The sequence below is a fragment of the Myxine glutinosa genome, chromosome 11, assembly GCF_964187855.1.
Source record: "Myxine glutinosa chromosome 11, kmMyxGlut1.1, whole genome shotgun sequence".
NCBI classification, from domain to species: Eukaryota; Metazoa; Chordata; class Myxini; order Myxiniformes; family Myxinidae; genus Myxine; species Myxine glutinosa.
In genome coordinates this window covers 67,248,114-67,272,176 of record NC_136271.1, presented here as the reverse complement: position 1 = coordinate 67,272,176, position 24,063 = coordinate 67,248,114, and the positions used below count along the sequence as shown (strand labels likewise).

At 36.6% G+C, this 24,063-nt stretch overlaps 1 protein-coding gene across 1 annotated transcript; it reads right to left on the bottom strand.

Moving 5' to 3' along the window:
• Nucleotides 1-6,979: 6,979 nt before the first annotated feature.
• Nucleotides 6,980-23,043, bottom strand: LOC144894185 (uncharacterized). The gene is made up of 5 exons (XM_078786277.1): nt 22,848-23,043; nt 22,594-22,756; nt 22,321-22,470; nt 21,866-22,158; nt 6,980-7,082 (listed from the first exon to the last, which is right to left on the bottom strand). Exons 1-5 carry the CDS (start codon nt 22,907-22,909, stop codon nt 6,980-6,982), a joined length of 771 nt encoding a protein of 256 aa, XP_078642403.1. The 5' UTR covers nt 22,910-23,043.
• Between the last annotated feature and the right edge of the window lie 1,020 nt (nt 23,044-24,063).

The window sequence follows — 24,063 nt, the reverse complement described above, 5'->3', positions numbered from 1 at the left end:
TCCAAGATGGCCGCCTCCATGTATGTCTGAACCTTGTGAGCGAAATATCATATCATAGCATGTTTTCTGCGTCTTCCATTTTGTCAACTCACATCACTTCCCAGACGGGGGACCTAGGCGTAACGCTTGTTGTTATTATTCTTCATGTGGCATATTTTGCAAACGTCTCATCGAAGCGCTTGGTCTGTCAGCCATCCTTCGATTCCTACAGCTCGACCTTTCTCTGTGCCTTCCACCAAAACTTCTTCCATCCCATGATCTTTATCTCAGAATGTTAAATATGGGAATCTTGATAAGTGCAGTTTGTCTGCGCACAACAATCAAATCCACTTCACGATCTTTTAGTGTCAAACCCCTCCGTGTCTGTACCCTCCCCCACATCTATGAATCTGCTTCCTTCCAACCCCACCCCTTCTGTGTCCCCCTCTTCAGCATCTCTCCACTTCATGTCCTCCCTTTCTGCATCTCCCCTTACCCGACCCTCTCCAACCTTTCCCTCACCCACCCTCTCAAAGCTTCCTCCTCAAAGCATCCTCTTCTTGGCTTCCTACTCATTCTGCACTTCTCAACTTCCCCCTCATCCCATCTTCCTTCCCCCCTCACCCGCACCCTCCGAGCCACCCACCTGTCGCGCATCCTCCCAACGCTGCCTCCCTTGTCCCTCACTCTGTGGAGCTCAAACATTTGAGGCCTCCGCTCCAGCATTACAGATCTCTCAATCCAGGCTGCCCCCGACAGTTTAACATTGTATAACAGAATCCTTCCTCCCATCGGATGTCCCTGACTCCTTAGTTTCTCTCCCCTGCAATAGCAGCATCACTTTTGGTCAAAAACCCAAAAATTACCTTTGGTTGCGGCACAATTAATACAGGCACATTTTAAAACGGAACTTTGTATTGTATCTGCAATCAACATTGGGGGGACACATGAAATATGCAACTTTTTTGTGGGTTTCTTCCACACCACCACCCCCCCCACGCCCGGTTCATGCCCCATAGGGTGGGCTACTTAGGGTCAGTGGTCAAAATGGGGTAACAGTTTTTAACTCAAAATTCAATATTGGGTCATTCCTGGTGGAATTTTTTGCCATCTTTCAACTTTGCTTTAGGTGGGAAGCATGGGGGTTTGCGATGGCATGCATCGACTTTGCTCTCATTTTATTTATTTCTTTTTGGGTGACATGGGCACAAACTAAATGAAGCACTGTTCTCTGCACATTACTGAATGCTTTGTTTTTTGACAAAAAATGATTAATTTTTTTCAATATTGACGTTTAATGTTTCCTTTATTTGCTAGAATCTTACTTTTGACCCTTGCATGATTAAAAAGTAAAGGAAGGGCCAGTTGAGGGCACAAAGTTTTAATAGTGAGTTTCGTACCAATTTTTTTGCAGATCTTCATCAAGCAAGATTGAAGCTGCATTACAAGGCCTGCAATATACCACATCTGAGGATGAGGATAAGGATGAGGATGAGGATGAGGATGAGGACGACGACGAGGCCAACAACGATGATGCTCCTATTGATGACAAAAATGAAGAATTTCATTTACACCTTCCACTGACAGAGGACGAGGAAGACGAAGAGACTGAAAATTTGAAACTGGAGGAAACATCAAACTCGTCGGCTCTGCAAGTGGACCAGAGCTCAGTAGATACTATGCCCTCGGACACTGCCACGCCCTCGGATACTGACTCTCTCTCACCGAGTGAAGCATCGGTGAAAAGTGTTCATGACACAACAGCGACTCTCTCACCTGCATCTGTTATTGGAAAGGACCGCACAAGAAAAACGCCCCAGCAGAAAACTCCGAAACGTCAGCAAGGTGCGACAAGCCAAACCCCGCTTTCCAGACGCCGCAGTACGCGGCTGTTGTCTATTAGCCATTGGGATGCCGAGGGACATTTGAAGTGTTTGTCCACAAGCATAGGTGACGAGGTAATAAATTTGGCCTCACCGAGGAGATCACTTCGTTTTCGGAAGAATTTGTTTTCGGATAGTACGCCAGCGGGAATGAAGGAAGATTCCAATGTTGCTTTGCAAGAAAATCAACAAGAATCACAGAGGAGGAGCTTTCGGCCTACAACGGATGTACCTAAATCCAATGCCAAAAGATTACTACGTCAACCACTCGTGTCGCCCTCTCGGGCTGTGCACTCGGTCTCGACTGAAACGTCAAAGTCGCGTCACACACCCTTCGAATTTGAAGAACACAGCTTAGCTTTACAGGCCGCAACCCCTGCCAGTCCTGAGAAAGTTGCCTTTGTCTTCTCTCCTCCTATCACCAGGTCTTGTGCACGACAGCGGGGTGAGTCACAGAACACCACAAAAGCACTTTGTTTAAAGACGAAGAAGAATACAATCCCAAAGTTGTCCCTTTGTTTTGCCAAATACTCCTTTCAACCTTGTGCTTCTTGCTTTCCTTGAATGAAGTCCAATCTTGATTGCAGAAAGCTTTGCTTATTCTGAAATAGTATTTAGCAATAATTGGTAACACATCACTTTTTGTATTGAAAATTATATCGACAAGTCGGGAGACGACGATGGTTCACGAGCGCGCAGTATTCAATGACAAAGGATGGACTGTAACCGAAACGCCAGGCCTGGAAATGTCAAAACGAAGGCTACTGACCTTGAAATGAGATTTAAAAAATAATGTATAATCAGTTATGCGGTTAGTTAGCGACACAATACCGAAAATTCGGTGAAAAATGAAATGAAAAAAATAAAATAAATAATAATAAATAAATAAATGGAAAAAAAAAAAAAAAAAAAAAAATGAAAAACCGAGCTCCGTGGGGCTAGACACATGACATTGGCCGAACCAAATTTCGAAACCCCTGTCAGATTCCACCAAACCCCTCGGAGAAGATGTAGCTTGAACTCGATTACCCCATCAAAAGACATCGTTTTTGACATTTTGACACGCATGACATTTTTTTTGAAAAAGACATACGCCCACTCCAGGCAGGACACAACCAGATCATGATATCAACCTCCCACCCAAGTTTCATCAAGATCAGATGACATCATCGGGTAGTTATGCTGCGGACAGACAGACAGACAGACACACACACATGATGAATATAGTGGTCACTTGATAACTCGTGAACAACAACAACAACAGGCATTTTTAGGCTTTTCCCTGTAAGAGCGGGGGTTAGCCTTGCAGTCCCCATGACAATCTTCTCCATTCTTCCTTATTTTCTACATCTACCCTTGTTAACCCCCTTGCCCGCATTTCTTCTTCGACCATTTTTAGCCAAGTCTTTCTCGGTCTTCCCCGTCCTCTACTTCCTTCTTCATTCATTTCCCCATCACTCTTCTCAACCAGTCACTTTCATCCTTCCTCAACACATGACCAAACCATCTCACTGTTTCTCTTCACAGCATCCATCACTGGCTCTATTCCCATCATCTTTCGCAATTCATCATTTGTCTTCCTCTCTCTCTCAACGATACTCCACACATCCACCGAACCATTCGCATTTCCACCCTTTCCAGCCTTCGCTGCTGCTCTACGTTCATTACCCATGTCTCGCTCCCATAATTCATAACACTTCTCACACATGCAGCATACACCTTTCCCTTCAGCTTCAACGACACTCGCCTCCTCGTCAGCACGCCACTCAGTTCCCGAAACTTCTTTCATGCACATCTCACTCCAGCAACCGTTGCCGAATCTGATCCACCTTCTCCATTCAGCATGTCTCCGAGGTAGCAAAATGTTTTCACACCTTCCAGCTTCACGCCGACTCCAAGATCCAACTCAACATTTCCTCCATCTGCAGCTCCCTCTGTGCACACCTTACACTTGAATGTAGCTGCCACACTGGTTAATGACCCTCTCAAACCACTACATTTTTGATGAACCCACTCAGCACACATTGTACATTGAATGGAATTCACTCCGACACCCTTCCTGGTGTGTACCCCGATTCAGAGTGGGCGCACTGTATCCCTGCGCATCGAAGAGCGTGACCAAGGGTTGGCATCAGGAAGGGCATCCGGCCATAAAAACATTGCCTCAAACAGGGAACCATGATTGTCATGGGGCCCGCAAGGCTAACCCCCGCTCTAGCGGGGAAAATGGCCTTAAAACGATCATTCATATATATATATACCCTTCCTGCACACAGCACACGGCCACTTCCCAGTTCTTTCCACCTCACCACATGCTTTATTTACCAGTTGCCATCACCTTCGTTTTTCTGATATTCACCTTCAGACCTTTTGTCTCCATACATTCCTTCCACTTGTTCATCTTTTCCTTCAGTCCATCCATACTTTCTGCAATCAACACCAGATCATCTGCATACAACAACTCCCACGGTAAACCCTCCTTTACGTTTTGAGCCAGCACCTCCATCACAGCTACCAATAGTAGTGGACTTAGTACCGACCCCTGATGCACTCCCACCTTCACCTCAAACTCACCACTGTTCCCGTCCTTCGTCCTTACAGCTGTGCGCGCTCTTTTGTACATTGTCATCACGACTCTGATCAACCATTCCTCCACTCCTAACTTCCTCAATGCCCATGTCACTACTTCACGTGGAACCCTATCGAATGCTTTCTCCAGATCAACAAACCCAAGAAACAACTTCTTCCTCTTCTCCATGTACTTCTGCAACTGCCTCACAATAAAAAGCGCGTCTGTCGTTCCTCTTCCTGGCATAAATCCAAACTGCATTTCTTCAACCTTCACTTTCTTCTTTATCCTCCTCCCCAACACCTTTTCCAATACCTTCATTCCATGCTCCAATAACTTTATCGCTCGATACGAGCCACAGTCCATAGGGTCACCTTTCCCCTTGTATAGAGGGACGAGGGTACTCAGTTCCCAATCCACTGGAATGCGGCCTTCTTTCACCACCAGATTACAGATCTGTCATTCTCTTCACACCCCAATTTCCTGCTGCCTTCAACATATCTCCCACAACTCCCGTCGGCCCTCCCACTTTTCTACTCTTCATTGCTTTTATCGCTTCCTCAACTTCCTTCTCAGTTATCTTCTCTGCCGGTCCTAAAACTGGGTTACTCTCTATGTTGCCATCCCATTCATTCTCTGCATTCAACATTATTTCCATATATCTCTTCCATCTTCCTTTAATTCCATCCGGGTCCACAACGATTTGTCCCACTTCATCCTTCAAGCAACTCACCCCAATCACATCACACCTCTTTCGCTATCTGCTTTGCAATCCTGAATACCGCTCTCTGACCCTCTGCCGAATCCAAGCGTTCTCCGAACATTTTCCTACATGCCTCCTGCGCCTTTGCTACCTCTTTCTTTGCAGCCTTCTTGGCTGCCTTATAACTTTCATGCTCTGCTTTTTCTGCCCCCATACCCTTCGCCCTCTGCCACTCCTTGAACTTCTTCCTCTTCTCGTCAATCTTCTTTCCAACTTCATCATCCCACCACCATGTTTCCGAGTGCCTCGGTGGTTCTTTTGTCCATCCACATACCTCACCAACGGCTCCCAACAGACTATCTTTCATTGACATCCAACCACTTTCAAGCTCAACCACATCATCCTCTACCATACTCAGCCTCTCTTTTAATGCCTCCCTCACTGTCACCTCTTTCAACCTCCACACCTTCATTCTCGGTTGGTACTTCACCCGCCGAGCTCTCCACGCACCTTTCGCCCTTATGTTGCAGACAACCAAGTGGTGCTGTGAAACAGCCTCCTCCCCTGGGATCACCTTTGTGTCCCGGAGGTGCCCCCTATCTCGCCTACGCACCAGCAGGTAGTCAACGGTTGTCGTCGACCCACCTGACGTGTATGTAACAAGCTTATTATCCTCTTTCTGGAACTGAGTATTACAAATCAACAAATCAGCTCCATCAGCAAACTCCAAAATCCTTTCACCTTCTCCATTTCTCACACCATATCCATAACCCCCATGAACTCCGTCAAAACCATCCATACTCCTTCCCACATGTCCATTTAGGTCTCCTCCTACCACAACAACTTCCTCATCTTTCACGTTTTCCATCAGCTTCTCTATCGCACACCAGAACTTGTCCTTCTCTTCATCGCTCCGACCAACCTGCGGAGCATATCCTGAGATGACGTTCACCAAGAGCTTTCCAATCATCATTTTCACCATCAACCTTTCACTCACTCTCGTCACACTCACCACATTGTCTACAAACTCCTCAGAAAACAGGACACCAACACCATGCATGCCCTCTGGGCACCCTTGCCACACAAACTTGTATTTCTGTCCCTGCCTACCCTTCACCATTCTCACACCACTTCCCTTCCATCTAGTCTCCTGCACACAGCATATGTCCACTCTTCTTCTGACCAATACATCCACCACTTCTCCTGATCTCCCTGTCATTGTCCCGACATTCCACGTCCCAAACCTCAGAAACCGATCTCCACGTGGGGCATCATCAGACGTTTCGTCGTCATAAATGGAGTCATTTCCACCCTTTCTTCGATCGGGTTCCCCACCTTGAGTTTTGACGAGAGGGAGTGGGGTCCCCCACGGGGTACTTCGGGCTGTACCCTCCCATATGTAGTTGTAATTGTCATGGTTCTCTTTTTGAGGCAATGTTTTTATGGCCGGATGCCCTTCCTGACGCCAACCCTGTAAGTCGCCTCTTACGACACGCAGGGATACGGTGTACCTATTCTAAACCGGGGTACACACCGGGTTGATAACTCGTGAACCAATAATCATTTTTAAAGCGACAAACCTGAACCAATAATCATTTTTAAAGCGACAAACCTGAGGCAGATTTATTCATCTCACTTGCCTCTGCTCTAACAGGAGAATGTCGCAGGGTAATTGCAGCCAATCAGGGATCCACAAAAGCAAGAAGGCTTTTGTTGAGCTTGGTAGGTCCCGTTGGAAGTTCCACGTGGTACTGCTGTTTTCTTACATATTTTTTATACCTCTGCAGCCCAAGGCTGGACGCATTGTTTTCCGGTCGTCCGTCTGGCCATTCGTGTTTGTGTTCGTTATTGGTTTTCTTGTCGCTTAGACAACTGGAAAATCACTGAAGGGATTTCATCCAAACTTGGCAAATGTATGGACGGTAACACAAACATGGACTGGCTCAATCTTGGGGTTTAAAAGGTCACTTGCCCTTTGAAAATCATTTTGCAGATCATAACCAGAGTAAGAAACATTTGACGTTTCTCTTCTACTTTACTCTCTCATGCTCTGTCATGTGAACTTAAGTGGGATGACATCTGATACGGGCGGCTGCGCATCAATCGCCACATTTGTCAAATTCCATTTCCAGTTTCAAGGCCTGCAACTAATTTTTACCCTCGCCAGAGGAGAGGGTATTGCATTTGAGTCCATTTGTCCACACAGAATAAATGTGATTTTCTCTGCAACCGTTGTGCTGATTGACAGGAGATTTTCACCATAGGTGCAACTCCACGTGTAGAATTTTTTGATAACGATGACGTCATAGGTCACGTGAGTAGTGTAATAATGTTGCTTCTGGGACACCTCCGTTTAACATGGGAAATCCCTATCTAATGTCATTTACCCCCTTGTCTTTTTCAAAAATCATAAACACCTCTATTTCTCCCACCCTCATCTTTATGAACCTTTTGTCTGTAGTACCTATCCTTAATGTTGTTCATTAGACCACTCAAACACTACAAATATTTGTTTTCTCTTATAGACCTATCATCCTTCTTCTACATATCATCTGGCAGATTAATCTTTGACCCATTCACTTCCATATTGACCCTAAAGACCTCTATTTCTCTCACCCTGTTCTTTACGAACCTTCTAACCTTTTGACATGTTATCCTTATTCATTAGACCACTTAAACACCTGTGATCCTTCTGACCTTATGGACCTTTTAACCTTTTACTCTTAATATCATCTGGTGAATATAACCCACTCAAACATCGACCCTACAAATATTTGTTTATGCGTGGGAAATAATTTAATTCTCCTCCAACTCTCCTCACCGTCTAATACATTAACAAAAAATATGTTTGAGTTTGGTTCTTTATTAAGATATTTTAACTGAGCTAAGATAAAATGGTAAACCTCCCTCAATGTTCTTATTTGAGCGCCTCCAGTGCCACATACCATTTTTAAATTAAAGTATATATTTTCCTGACAACCATCAAAGTTTTCCGTCCACTCAAAAATATTTCCATCTTTTTTACCCAATTCACCGGTATTTAAATTAATTCTCTTATTTGTTTTGTGAACTTTTTTACCAGTTGCCTTTTCAATTATACCTATTTGATATTTTTCACATTCATTATGTTTTCCATTTATATACCAAGGTTGATTACACCTCCACTCTTTAGTCTGGTTGATACTTGGTTCTATCATTTATATAATAGTAAAAAAGGCGGCGGTAGCCCGTTAAAATCCCCAACCCCCCCCCCCCCCTTTTTAACTTATCACTTATATATATCTTATCACTTATATATATCTTATCACTTATGTATATCTTATCACTTATATATATCTTATCACTTATATATATATCTTATCACTTATATACTTATATAACCATAAGGGAGACTATCAATTCCATTTTCTAAAATAAACCTCTTATCATCAAAAGCCCCCAATGCTTTCTTATTTATCTCTTCTGAATATAATTGATGTTTATAACTTCTTATTCCATTAATCTTTCTAAACTCTTCTTTCTTTGTTGTTAAACAGTTATAATAATCCTTAAAGTTTATTGTTTCTTTAATAACATTTTTCTTTACACCTTTTAACTTCTTATCAGTCTTTTCAACGTTATTCACAATGTATTTATAAGCATAAGCCTTTGACCTCAATCCCACAAATTCACTCATAACATTTCCTCCTAATTCATCCTTGAACTTTCCAATCACCTTTTTATTTTTAGAAGAGAACAACTCACTCTCTGGACTGTAATTACTCGTGTCATAGATATTAATGTCTCTTTTCATGTCTGAATAAACATCGTTGGTATTAATTTTCAAAATAAAACTATCTGTATCCATATAAAGTAGATTAACATCATTTTGATATTTCTTCCTCAAGTTATTATAAAAGTAATCATACATTAATGACTTTGATAAATCAAGAATTGTTGTTCCAATATAAATAGGTTTGTTCATTTCAATACTCTCTTTAATCAAATGGATCGCACAAAAGTTCTCAGTAAAGACCTCAGCTCGAGTAAAACTCGGTCTATTAATTAATTTTGATGCTTGTTCCCAAGATGTTGATAGTCTGATATTTTGTCTTTTCCTCACATTCTCCATAGTCTTACCAAAGACCGCATTATTCATCAATTTATAAAAGTCTTTCTCAAAATCTGTTTTTGACTCTGTTCTTCTTTGTGTATTAAAATCAATGTACCCCTTTAACCAATGACTTTGATTGAACTTTAGAACCCTATGGATCTTCTCTACTCTTAGACCTTTTGATAAATATTGTCGCAAATTTCTTTGGTGTAGAACATAATTTTTCTTGTTATATAATGTAGTAAGTAATTTTTCTGTTGATTCACCTATATCAAACGATCGTTGATAATCACTCAACCATTCTTTCTTTGGACTTTCTTTCTCACAAGCAAATGGGAGATCTTTGTGTAGGTTATGGAGTTCCTCTGGATATTTTAAATCAATTTCAAAATAATAACCAACTTTTTCTTCATCCAATTCTTTTTGTGTAGAGATACATACATCTTGTAAAACGTTTTTGTAGTCTTTTTCCTTTACCCATCTAAGTTTTCCATAAGGAAGAGCCTGAGACATTGCCCAGCCATACAGGTTGTTCGCGTCATAGTACATCAAGTAAGAACTCTCTTTCGTTGGATCATAATTTGGAAGATATTTGTTATTTGCTTTTGCGTATCTACTCGAGCAGACTTGTGAAATTCCACCTCTTTTTGCCTTTTCAATCATCAAAAGCATATCAACATCGGTTATCAAATCCAAATCTTGTTTTGTCATTTTCAACATCGCACTCCAGGCCAATCCAGGTGCTGTGTAGTAGTGAGCAGGATCCAATCCATATCCAGTGCGACAAACAGATCTAAAGGCTTCAAATACATCGGCCAATAAAAGCACATCAGTTTTGAGATACAAATCGTGATACTCGCCAAGATTCTTGATGTTATATTTTTCCCAAACATTTTGTGCGTGTACATAATCTTTATCAGATATATGACTATTATTTAATTTGTTATAGAAATTTTCTTTTGAAGGAAGTTGTGTTTCATTGAATCTCTCAAATGAGTCCATATAGTCATAGGGGTAAATTCCCTTTTGTGTTAGAAAATCTTTATCTAAAAAATACTCTGAAAGACATGGAAACTCTTTTAGATTTTGAACCAAGTTAACCAATGGACTTGCCATGAATTTAAATGTATCAAGAAATCTGATATGAGTAATAGGAGATGTGTGAATTGTTTTTGTGAATGAAATGTATTTCTGATCCGTGTTTGGAATTGCTGAGATACTTCCAGAAGTCTTTGAGAGTTCCTTGATAAATAGATGTGTATCATAATGAGCGTTGTTATGAAGAAAGACAGGAATGAAAGAGGGGAGTTGATAATTAATATTACAACTTTGATGAGCCGGACCTCTATATTTACCAGTGAGATGACAATGGTCTCTAACCTTTAGACCTTTACCAATTTTCTCCTCACAAATATGACAGACATTGTTTTTTATAAATTCCCTTTTTTCTTTACTTGTTAAGGACATTGGTTTATTGGTTTCTCTCATTATCTTGGTTAATCGAACACAGTCTTTTTCTAGTCGTTTCACAAACTCCTCTGGGGTATTTGAGCCTCTATACATCTCTAACTTGTTATATTTATCACCAACGGATGATTTGATATAATAACAAAAACCACAAGGAGTATGTTTTTGATATTTATTTGTGTATGATTCTTTTGGATCTTGAGAAGCAGTATCAATTTTTTCTAAAATACTTTCAAAATCAGCATATATAACAAATGGATGTTTGATCTTTTTATTTTCATCTTTGAATGTGATCTTTGAGCCTTCTTTAGGCATATTGATTACCGTTGATTTATGTTCGCCACAATAATTTGAATGTTTATCTAATCTTTCTTGTGAATTGAAGAAGTTAAGACAACGCAAACAAATATATATTTTATTTGTTCTCTTACAGACTTGTGGTTTTATTAATTTAGCAATATCTTTGATGTATGTATAATGTGAATTTTCGTCTGAATTAAAATATAGAAGATTAATATGAGTTTGTTTACAATTGTCAGAAAGCTTTAAAACCTGAATGTTGTTTGTTTCTGTTAGACCATAAACATTAACTGATAAATTATTCATCTTTTCAAATTTAGGAATATCATTTAAAGTCATCGGAAACTTTAGATCTTTCGTATTTAATGTATTCTCATATTTTTTATAATGAGATACTCTTTCATCATGAAAATGTGGAGGATGTAAGTGTGCTAAAATAGACCAGAGAAAACATTTATTGTCTTTATTTTTGATATTGATAACTGCTTTTCTATTTTTGATAACACTGGGTAAATCAATGTAAGAAGAAGCTTTTAGAGGATCTGATTTAAGAATATGAATGTCTATGTAAATAATTTTTCCTATATTGAATCCACTTCCTACGATTGAATTATCCACATCTTGCTCTTGTTTAATAAGTTCATCATAGACTCCTGATGTTTTAAAATCTTGATATGAAGATATAAAGTGTGGCTCAGTTCTCATGTATGGTGCATCTATAACTCCTTCATCCTTTGTCATTTCTAATTTTACTCCCATATAAAATTTAAGTGGTTTCATTTCCTTTAGTGTTTTTTCAATCAACGTTTGAACAGCAGGTTTAACTATTTCTACAGCATCAACTATAGACTCTGGTTCAGGAGGTTTGAAGTTAAAGACTCTTATTTTAATATGTCCTTTGAATGCTCCATCAGAGTTTTTAGTTGTGATAAAATTTGATAAATGTAGATTTGTTTTAAGATGTATTTTGAAGCCTTTCTTGAGGATATTTTTATTACATGTAGAACAGTGTTTTGTTTCAGGTGGAAGAGGGGAAAGTTTGTTTAAAATGTTGTATGTATGTTTTGCGGTGAGAATATGTTGTTTATAATATTTTACTTCCTTCTCGCAAGTATCACAATAAACCATATTTATAGCGTGAGAAAACGTGGTGTTTTATATATATCACTGTGCTTAAAATAAAACACTTTTGAGCTTTACAGCTCCGTTTTATATATATCACTGTGCTTAAACTAAAACACTTTTTCACTCAGAATCATCTAAGTCATAACTATCACATGAATACTCAGAATCATACTCAGAGTCATCAATAAAGCTACTCTCATAACTATCATTTGAGCACAAACTATTAGTATCATAACTATCATCTGTGTTCAATGAAATACTATCATCACCATCATCCAAGTTCAATGAAATACTATCATCACTATCGTCCGAGTTCAATGAAATAGTAAAATCTTCACTGCTGTATTGACTCATATTTAATTAGCAAGAAAAATATTCCCATCAATATCTATATACTTTCTTTCATTAACAGATTCAATCTCTACAATTTTTATATCAAAAGTTATCTTTAAATAATCTCTAACTATCATAGAACGAAATGACATTTCACCAGAAATATTAACATCATTCATTTTACTTAGATCTACACCCTTTGGATTATTAAAGAAAATACAAATGTCTCCTCTAGAATTATTAATGGTCTTATCATTCTTTTTCAAAGTATCGTGGTCAATCACTTTTTCAAGCTTTGAATAAATTGCCAGGAGTAGAGGAGAAACTTTTGTTAGATTTACTTTAATGGATGTCTTTCCAGGTATAGTTAGAGCTCTTCCTTTAAATGAAATAGAGGGGCTCATGTTATTTTCCATAACTGGTTTTACCCAAAAATTTCCATATTTATCTTTGTTCAATTTAACATCTTTGACATATTTTTCTATATCTTCCACCGAAGTAGAGATTGATTGAAATTTGTCTTTTGTGCTTTGAAACATTGTATTTATTAATGAATAAACTTGCGCTTAGTTTAAGTAAAAATTTACCACATAAATATGATAAGTTCTGAAGGATATTTAGAATTTCCAGACTCTCCATATGATAAATTAGAGAATTGTCCGGCTTGTGATAGAGTGGGGCTTAATGATGAGGATTCATATAAACAATGTTTATTCTGTGATTATATTCTAATTAATGATAATAAGAAATATAAAAAAACATATAACTCTTTTAAATTAGAACCAAAAATGAATTACTTTACAAGATTAATAAGAGAGATGAATGTTAAGCATTATGGTGATAATACACCATTTCTTACAAGGAAAGAGACTCTTTGTATTGAGGAAATGTATAAGGGTTTAATGATATTTATTATTCAAAATAATTTTAATGGAAATGTTAATACAAGATACTACATAAATAAAATAATGAATTATTTTGAAATTAAACCAGAACTCAGGATAAAATATAGAGTTTCTAAAATAGCTCAAAAAAAGTTGGATGACTTGTTTTCCAAATATATAAATGAATGATTTTTTACCCGTTTGGGAAAATAAGATAAAATTTAATAACCATAAAAACATTCCAAATTCATTGAGATGTCTAATAGTTGGTTCAAGCGGATGTGGGAAAACCTGTTTACTTTTAAAGATGCTCCTTGGTCCTAATTTTTTAGATTATGATAATTTAATAATTTTTACAAAGTCAAGTTTTCAACCCGAGTATCAACTACTCTCACAGGGTTTTAATGCAGGTCTTAAAAAGGAAGACATTATCGGTTTATTTAAACTTCAAAACAAACTGAATGATTATAATATTGAAGATATAATACAATTATTTTGTGATACACAGAAATCAAAATCGAAACCCATAACTTGTATTCTCAGTGATAATACGGATGATATACCTTCACCTCAAGATTTAGATAAATCAAAAAAGAACCTCGTCATCTTTGATGATTGTGTTAATGAGAGAAACCAAACAGTAATGGATAGCTACTATACAAGAGGGAGACATTCTTCTTGTAATTGTATATATCTTAGTCAATCATATTTTCAACTCCCTCGACGCTCAATAAGAAACAATGCCAATACTTTTATTTTATTTAAGTTAAATTCAATAGATGTAAATAATTTTTGGAGAGATAATTGCTCTACGTTATGTAGTAAAAAAGAATTTGAAAATTATATGAAACACACGATTGGAAAATATAAATATATTGTTGTGAAACAAGATGAGATACTAAATGATATTTTTCAATAAATAAATACAGAAAATGAATACTGAAGAAAGAGAAAGAAAGTTTAAGGAACATCAACAATTAGTTTCAAAAGTTGTTAAACAACAGGAAGAGATAAAGAAGAAACGGAGACAGAAACTAACTGGTGAAGAAGCCTTTGAAAGAAAACAAGAGAAATTCTTTAAACCACTTTTGAAAACTCAACACTCACCTACAGTTCCCACAGTAGAATTTACTCCGAAAAAACTTCAAATGCTCAAAGATTTTAGTCAGATAACAAAACAAGAACTTGGTGAATTAGAATATGATGACGAGGGATTATTTCGGAAACTTGAGGAGGTAAATCAACCCCCTAATTATGTTGTGGAAGCTCTTCAAAACAATGAATATTCGGCGGGTTCAAAAACCAGAGCAGGTCTCATTCCAACAGAAGAACCAGCAGTGTTTCATCTTGTGGAAGAAAAGGTATTGATATTTAATGATGAATTGATGTTCTTGAGTTCTACTCAACCAAATGTTAAATTAACTCCAAGATTAATGTTTCTTCTAACAAACCCCGGATTCAGCGGTTCAAAATATTTTGAGGAACCACTTGATATGGAAAGAGAGGAAGATAGGGTATATATTGAGTTGTTAAATGCACTTGATTATGGAGTTTCTGTTGCTGGTAAAAGTAAGAAGAATGAGAAGGAGAAACATATTATTGATGCTTTAAGTAAGCTTGGTTCGGGTGTTAGTTTTCTTCCAAATGACCCATCACAATTAGTTAATAGGCTATTATTGTTGTTAGGTAGTAAGAAGGCTGGAAACAACAATTGTTTTAATGAATCCTCAGCCATTTTAGATCAGTTGATGAATATGAAAATAATTAATAAATGTCAATACAAAGATATTTTATTAGATATTAAATAAGATGAGAAGCACAATTCTTAGTTTTAATTTCACAACGAGCGATTACACAGCTTCATTCCCTTACCCACTACAACTTGACCCCCTTACCTCATATGAGGCATCTTTATTGTCGATGGAAACTTATAATACCTTGTTTAATATCACAGAGAAAAACAACAAGTTTAGTTATAATCCAGGAAGTGGATATAAAACTATAACCGTTTCATCTGGAGCTTACGAGATTTCTCAAATATCTTCAGAAGTCTCTCGCCTTATGAAAGAAAAAGGTGATGAACCAAAAAATATTGTAATAGATATTCAAAAACACACTTCAAAATCAACTATTAAACTTAAAAATAATTATAAAGTTGATTTCACGATTGAAAATTCGTTTAGAGAGCTATTGGGTTTCTCTTCAAAAAAGATTGAAAATAACGGGACGTTTTACAGTGATAATGTTATCCAAATATCCTCCGGTATAAATTCAGTATTAATTCATTGTGATTTGATTGATGGTGCTTATAACGATGGAATAAGAACAAATACAATATTTTCATTCAGTGCATACTCAACCCCGATTGGTTATAAATTTAATATGGAACCAAAAAATCTTGTCTATTTACCTGTGTCAGGAAAAACCATATACAGAGTAAATTTTAGGATAACCGACCAAGATAATCGTATGATATCCTTTAATGATGAAATTATATCCATCAGAATTCACCTACGTGAAGTTTTTCAATAAATAAATAATGGTTATTGTGAGAAAACACGAGTTGGGAAAATATAAAATAATTACAGGGGAGGGCATGTTCCTTTCACCAGACTATACAAGGTATGTGGGTAGAGGATACTATAAACCTAAGAGACAACGAGGTGTAGGTCATCAATTTCGAAATAAAGGAGATGGGATAATTGATACTCTAATGGGTATTGGTTCAACCATCCTTAAACATAAAGACCTAATTGGTTCAACTGCTTCTGCCGTGGGCTCCGTTGCGGGTGCTATAAAGAGTATAAAAGATGCTCAAAAGGAGTCTCATAAATTACAAGCAATCAAAGAAATAAAAAAAGGTAAAACTCAACTATCTTCACAAGAACGACAAAAAATCATTAAAATACTTGGGTCAGGGTTTCAACAATTTTAATGCTATATAAATACAAGTATGGAAGCGATTGATAGTATCTATGATTTGGATGATACGATTATCATTTCAAACTCCACTAAAAAGGAAGACTATTTTAAGGTAAATGCTATAACAGGAACAGACTGGAATTCAAACGGAACAAAAAGTTTTGAAATAAATAATCAACAAACTTACTTGAATATAGCTGATAGTTTCTTGCTGTGTAAATTTAAATTCACTAAGGCTGCGAATAATACTAATGCTACACTCGTAAATGATTTCTTCTGGAAAATGTTTGACAGTGTCCGCCTGTATATTGGAACACAAGAGGTTGAAGCGGTTGATTATGTCTCTGCTACATCTGAAATGATGAAATTTACACTATATTCGTTTAGTGATAGAATGGGTAAGGGAGCTGTTGAAGGTTTTATTCCTGATATGTCAACGGGTACAAACGCAGACCCTGGTTATAGTCAAAGGAAGTCAATGTATAATGATGACGCAAAAGCTGAGAATAGTTTTACCGTAGCAGTACCTCTGAAAGGTATATTTGGATTTTGTGATTATGATAAAGTTTTGTATGGGCTTAAAATTAGATTTCAACTACAAAGGAATGATAATGTAAATAGATTGCTTTTTGGGGATGAAAATGCTTTTGGAGAAAATAATAAATTTGTTATTAATGATTTGTGTTGGTATATCAGTGAATATACTCCTAATCTTAAAACGGAAGAGATGTTAAATAGAAGACTTAACTCAAAGAAACCGCTAAATGTATCATACCTTAAAAGAAGATGTCAACACGTTAAACTGGAACACACTACCTACACTTGGAATTTGGGTGTTCTTCAAGGAAAGCCACGATACCTCTGGCTCATTTTTAAAAAACCAGATGGAGAGGACGGTACTAATAAGAATAATGCCCTGAGTGATAATGCTAAGGTGAAACAACTTCGGGTTTCTCTTGATGGCACATTTTATCCGCGAGATAGATTGGAAATTGATTGGGAAAAAAATGATTATGCGGAAGCCTACAAGTCCTACCAAAAGGTGTGTGAAAGTAATGGTAATAATGATCCTATTTTGGATATGGTTGCATTTAAAGGTTTATATACAATCTACGCAATTGACCTGAGTTCTCAAAAGGAAACTATAAAGTCTAATCGAGTGGATACTTCTCTATACATTGAAAGAGGGGAGAATGAAGAGGTTAATGCATATTGTTTGCTTTTGGAGGAAACAGAATTACAGATTAATACAGATAATGGTGTTATGATTAATATCACATAGGTTTTTTCTCATAAATAAATGGTTGGGGTATATGTTAATCAAATCAATCTTAATAAATTAACATCTTGTATTCAAAATCAAAAGCCTTGTATTATTAATGTTAATACAATTCAAAGAAAAGGAGCTGTAAGAATTGATGTTTTACTCACACACACACAAGTAAAAACACTAAATGATGTTGGATCACTTAAAATTAAAATGACGAAACCTATGTTAAAGAAATATTCAATAGACGAGTCAAGAGGAGGATTTCTCCCGTTTCTAATTCCTTTATTTGCTGGTTTAAGTGCGGCGGGAGCATTGACTGGTGGTATTTCAGCAGCGGTAAAAACTGCTAACGAAAGGAAGGCACAACTAAAAGCTCAAAAAGAATTGGAAAGACATAACAAGGAGTTGGAGAAACAAATTAGTGGAAGTGGTGTAATTGTAGATTTTGCTCAAAAACTTGAAAGTCTACCTGATAAAGCTAGATTGTTGGTTGGAGATATGCTTTCCTCTATCGCTCAAGCGGGTGTTAAACTAACTAAACGGGGTAATGGATTGTATCTTTCTCATAAATAAATGGATAAATGGTTTAAACAATTTGGAAAGAATACAACGTCAAATATAGAACTAGCTAAGTATTGTAAAACACTAAAAATTGATAATGTGGTTATTTGTATGAGAGATGAATTAATACATATAAATAAGAATACAAAGAATATTATTATGAATTTAGACACACAGAATGGTTCTCATTGGGTTTGTATTCATAATAGTCAGGATAAATATTATTTTGATAGTTATGGTATGCCACCACCTGTTGAAGTAATACAATTCTTACAGAATGGTGTTTATCAAACATTTCAAGTTCAAGAAATTAATTCTAAATGTTGTGGTCAATTATGTTTATATGTATTATTTCAACTCAACAATAATGAAAATTTTTATGATATCATTTTTTATCTAATATAAATGACCTATGTTGGAAAAGATGGTTCTATCTTTGGAAAATCCTCTCAGGATATTGATTTATCAAATTATTATACAAAGGCACAGGCTGAACGACAAAAATATAGTGTAAGTAAAAATATTAATATGAAGAATACTTATAAATTAATCAATTATCCAAACCCTACAGATGCGAATGACTTGATTAGATTCAGTGATTTATCACAATATATATCTTTAAAGAAAACAGCACGTTTTGTGAAACAAGTAAAATTTACAACCACAACACCTGGTTATACTGACCATACACCTTTCCTCATTGAATTTAACTACCTGCTTACAATTAAATTTTATAAAGAAGGACATTTAGTTAATATGCGAATTAATAAATGGGGGTATGATATGCCTGATTTAGGGTATAATTGGTCTTTTTCAATAAACATAGAAGACCTACATGATTTAAATCAGTCTCGTAAAGAAGAATATTATCCACTTGGTGAAGATAAGGATTTATGTGGAAGTACAATTAGTAAACAACAAATACGTGATTTTAAGAAAATAAAAATATATGATAGTATAGCGATGGTTCGCATGACAAAGAAGGAAGGTAATGAGATAAGGATAGAAAGCCGAGGAATACAAACCGATTTGGTAGTGGGAAGATGGGGTGGTATTACCTGTCATAATATTAATCTCACATATATTTCTGATACATAAATGGCAGGAAGAAGACTACAAGAGAATTATAATTTTTGTATTCAAGGATACCTACAAGAAAAGGGTGCTCGGTATTACATACCTTATGATTTGGAGCATATACATGGGAATTTTGTCATAAAAAACTGGCCTTATACTGATATTGTTAAACCCACAAATAGAGACTTGTTTAAAATATTAAATAAAAATGAACTTCTCAAAGTTATGAAATATAAAACTCTTTTAGAAATCGTCAACAAATCTTATTGGTATCCTATTATGAGAAAAATAATTATAGATACAAGAATATCTCAAAATCCAGATGAGTATATGTATAATATTCTTTGGGGTTTAAACTCAAGGGTAGCAAGGGATGAGGAAGGAGTTGAAGAAGAGAAGGAGAAAAGAGAGAAAAGAGAGAAGGAGGAGAGGGAACAAAGAGAGAGGGGGGAGAGGGAGATGGAAATCAGAGCGATTCAAAAAAGAGTGGATGTATTACAGCAAGAAGATAAATCTCAACTCACCGAAGAGGAAAATAAAGAAAGAATGAATGCTGTGAAAATATTGATATCAAAAATTGCTAAGATAAATGAGGAAGGAGTTAAAGAAGAGAAGGAGGAAAGAGAGAAGGAGAAGGAGGAAAGGGAGAAAAAGGAGGAGGAGAGGGAGGAAAGGGAGAAAAGAGAGAAAAAGGAGAAGGAGGAAAGGGAGAAAAAGGAGGAGGAGAGGGAGGAAAGGGAGAAAAGAGAGAAGGAGGAAAGGGAGAAAAGAGAGAAGGAGGAGAGGGAGCAAAGAGAGAGGGAGGAAAAATATAAAAAGATGGAAATCAGTGAGATTAATAAAAGATTGAAGGTATTACAGCAAATAAATCAAACTCAACGCACTGAGGAGGAAAATAAAGAAATGAGAAGTCTAATGAAAATATTATTTTCAAGAATAACGACGTCAATGTCTTCAGTTTCAGGGAGGAGATTTAAATGAGAAAGTGGGGATAAAGAAGAAGAAGGAAAAGATTATGTGGTTGATGATGTCGGTGTAATTGACTTTAGTTAGTTTTATTTGTAAATAAATGGAGGAGAGAGTGAAGGCATTCCTTAGGATTCTTTATGTTTTAAAAATCAAGATTGAAATGTATATGTTGAAAACCAAAAAGGTTTTGATACTCTGTCGGAATTTTTCTGATAAATAAATATGAGTTATTGTCTCAAATGTAAAAAGAAAACTAAATCTAAAAATATCTCTTATGTTAAAGCTAAAAATAATAGAGTTTGTCAAAAAGGAATATGTCAAGTGTGTGGCTCTAAAAAGTGCCAATTCATCTCTCCTAAAAGAGGAGGAGACATACAAAAGTTTCTGTCAGGAAGTAAATTTACAACAACTGGAATTCCAGGGGAATTACACCTTCCAGGGTATTCTTTCTGTGGTCCAGGAACAAACTTGGATAAAAGATTAGATGAGGCTAACAATCCTAAACCTTGGTCTAAACCTACAAATAGGGTTGATGAAGTGTGTATGAAGCATGATATTGCTTATGGGGATACCACTACGTTGACTGAAAAACATAAAGCCGACAGCGAAATGTTGTATAATTTGTCTTTGATACAAAATCCAACGTTGAGAGAGAAAGTTGATAGGTTTATTGTGAGAAATTTGATAAATGCTAAATTGAAACTTGGTCTTGGTTATTCCTCAAAAAACTATTAGGCTCTAATGATGTCATCAAGACTGAGGAGCTTTTGGCTGAAGAATTACACAAACCTATAATCACAAAGTTTAAAAGAAGGAAGGTTTATTCTAAATACACCGACCACATATGGTCCGCTGATTTAATTGAATTGAATAATGACAGGGGATACAGGTATGCTTTAACCGTTATTGATTTGAGGAGTAGATTTGCCTGGGTTGTCCCTTTAAAAAATAAAAGGGGTGATACTTTAATGTTAGCCTTTAAGCGAATATTTGATCGGGATAAAAGGAAACCAAAGAAGTTATGGACTGATGAGGGAACAGAGTTCTATAACAAAATATTCATGAAATTTCTTAAGGGGAAGGGTATTAAATTATACAGCACCTTTAATGAAGGAAAGGCAGTTGTTATTGAGCGTTTTAATCGTACTTTAAAAGAGAAATTATATAAAAAATTCACACAACTCAGTTCTCAAAAATGGGTGTATTTAATTCAGGATATTGTAGATAATTACAATAATACAGTTCATTCATCAACAAAATCAAAACCATCAGAAACATTTACAAAATTAGAATATGAAAAGGAGATAAATTTGAGAAAGCCCAAGTTCAAAGTTGGTGATATTGTAAGGATATACAAATGGAAAAGCCATTTTGAGAAAGGTTATACACAAAAATGGACTAATGAATTATTTATAATTGTTGATGTAATGGCTACAAACCCTTGGACTTACAAATTAAATGATATAAATCGAGAAGAAATCTTGGGTTCATTTTACTCGCAAGAATTACAAAAAACAAAGCTAATAATTCATTAAACAACATTTCTATTCACCCCACCCAGATTAGCTAATTTAATTAGTGGTAATAAAAAAATAAATTAAATAAATAAAAATCATAAGCCACACCCACACAGACCACGCCCACACAGACCCCGCCCACACAGACCACACCCATCATCCCCCCACCCTCCGTGCACCCCCACCCTTGACCCTTCACCCCCCTCATCCCACCCCACCTTCCCCACACACACAAGGGGAGGGGAGGGGTGGGATGAGGGGGGTGAAGGGTCTTTGGCAGGGGTGCACCTCCCCGTTCCCTCCTTTATTCTCTTTTTGTAATTAATAATTAAATAATTGTAAACAAAACAAATATATATAAATAATAGTGAAAACATTAAAAGCTTCATATTACTAAAACATTTTCCTTGAGGTATTATACATTCAACTTCTTCCCAGCACAAGTCATCAATTTGTTCCCAGCACAAGTCAAAGACAGCAGATGTGTTGAGTTTTTGAATCTCTTCCTGAAGACAAGAGGACAAGAGGGGAGAGAAAATATTACACACACACACATACACACACACACACACACATACACACATACACACACACATACACACATACACATACACATACACACACACACACACACACACACAAGGATATGAGGATATTGGGATACATACCTCTAAAAAATCGAGCTTTGTGTTCAAGTGGTCGAGTTGAAAATTTAGGGTACCACATGTTGACGGGAAATAACCACTCTTTGGAAAATCAAAAGCATCCCACTCAAAGCCGTGGTTGTGGTTGTGGTCATCTGTTGATGGTGTTATATTCTTTCAAAAAAGAAAGAAAAAACGTTAATAATTTCTCCTAAAAGATACATTGTATTGACAATGAATAAATAAATGACAGCTCGCGTTTAATGGTACCAATCAGAGAAATGAATAATTAATTACCTGAGACAAACTCCGATGGTGATCATCTTCTAAGAACGGTGAAACATCGAATTCATTCAATCTGTGAGGCAGGTCGCTCCAACCAGTGTTCAATTCGTTGTAAACCTCTTGTGGAACAACTTGAAACTCTGCCAAGACCAGGTCATTTTGAAAACCTGAATTGCTGTAATAAAAAAATATATCATGAGTCATATAAATTTAAATTAATCACATACAAAGCTCACATCACCAGTTTAATTCTGAATGAAACTTACCAAAGTCCTGGTGAGTATTCTTCATCAGAGTAGAGAGTGAAATAAGACATGTTGATGCTCATGTTCTTCGGTTCGTAATGATAAAAACAGCACGGCAACACGACCTTTATAATGACCAAAATGTATTTTCGGGAACAGAACTCAGCTTTAACATTTCGAGGAAACAGGAAATAAGACAATGAAAACTTTCTGGGAAGTTATCCAAGTCAGTGAAACAACGTCATTTCTCAAAAGCGAATAATTAATTTTAAAAGGGTTTGAGTATGGTGATGGAAGTTGGAGGAGAATTAAATTATTTCCCACGCATAAACAAATATTTGTAGGGTCGATGTTTGAGTGGGTTATATTCACCAGATGATATTAAGAGTAAAAGGTTAAAAGGTCCATAAGGTCAGAAGGATCACAGGTGTTTAAGTGGTCTAATGAATAAGGATAACATGTCAAAAGGTTAGAAGGTTCGTAAAGAACAGGGTGAGAGAAATAGAGGTCTTTAGGGTCAATATGGAAGTGAATGGGTCAAAGATTAATCTGCCAGATGATATGTAGAAGAAGGATGATAGGTCTATAAGAGAAAACAAATATTTGTAGTGTTTGAGTGGTCTAATGAACAACATTAAGGATAGGTACTACAGACAAAAGGTTCATAAAGATGAGGGTGGGAGAAATAGAGGTGTTTATGATTTTTGAAAAAGACAAGGGGGTAAATGACATTAGATAGGGATTTCCCATGTTAAACGGAGGTGTCCCAGAAGCAACATTATTACACTACTCACGTGGTTCGGCCGCCATCTTAGAAAAACCGAAAAACTTTGCACCTCCATACCTCCGAAAGCACTGAATAGGAAAAATTGAGACATGGCTCATTGTAAAGAACTCTCCATGGGAAATAAAATATGTTAATGTCATACGTACCTCCATTATGACGTCATAATTCAACAAGTACAAAACTTTATCTGATCAAGATGAAATTTCTTGAGCATAATCTCGGGATAAATTGGTGGGGGAAAAAAAATGTCGTCATTGGTCACGTGGTTCGGCCGCCATATTTGTTTTTCCACAAAAGCCTTAAAAACCACTGAAAACATCCTGGCATGGGTCTGCAATCTGATTGCTCTTTCTAGTTTTGATGATGTAATACTTTTGTTGTGAAGCACTTTTTCTCACATCATTGCTGCACCTCCTACCCCTCTCCTTGTGTTTAACTCTCTACAGCTGC

What these genes read in the sequence shown, in the direction of transcription:
- LOC144894185 (XM_078786277.1), bottom strand. Translation starts at nt 22,909, where the DNA reads ATGAGCATCAACATGTCTTATTTCACTCTCTACTCTGATGAAGAATAC. An exon ending in CAAAGCTCGATTTTTTAGAG is followed by an intron (nt 22,159 to 22,320) that starts GTATGTATCCCA and finishes TCTTGTCTTCAG; the next exon opens with GAAGAGATTCAAAAACTCAA. An exon ending in GTGTGTGTGGGGAAGGTGGG is followed by an intron (nt 7,083 to 21,865) that starts GTGGGATGAGGG and finishes TTAAACCCCAAG; the next exon opens with ATTGAGCCAGTCCATGTTTG.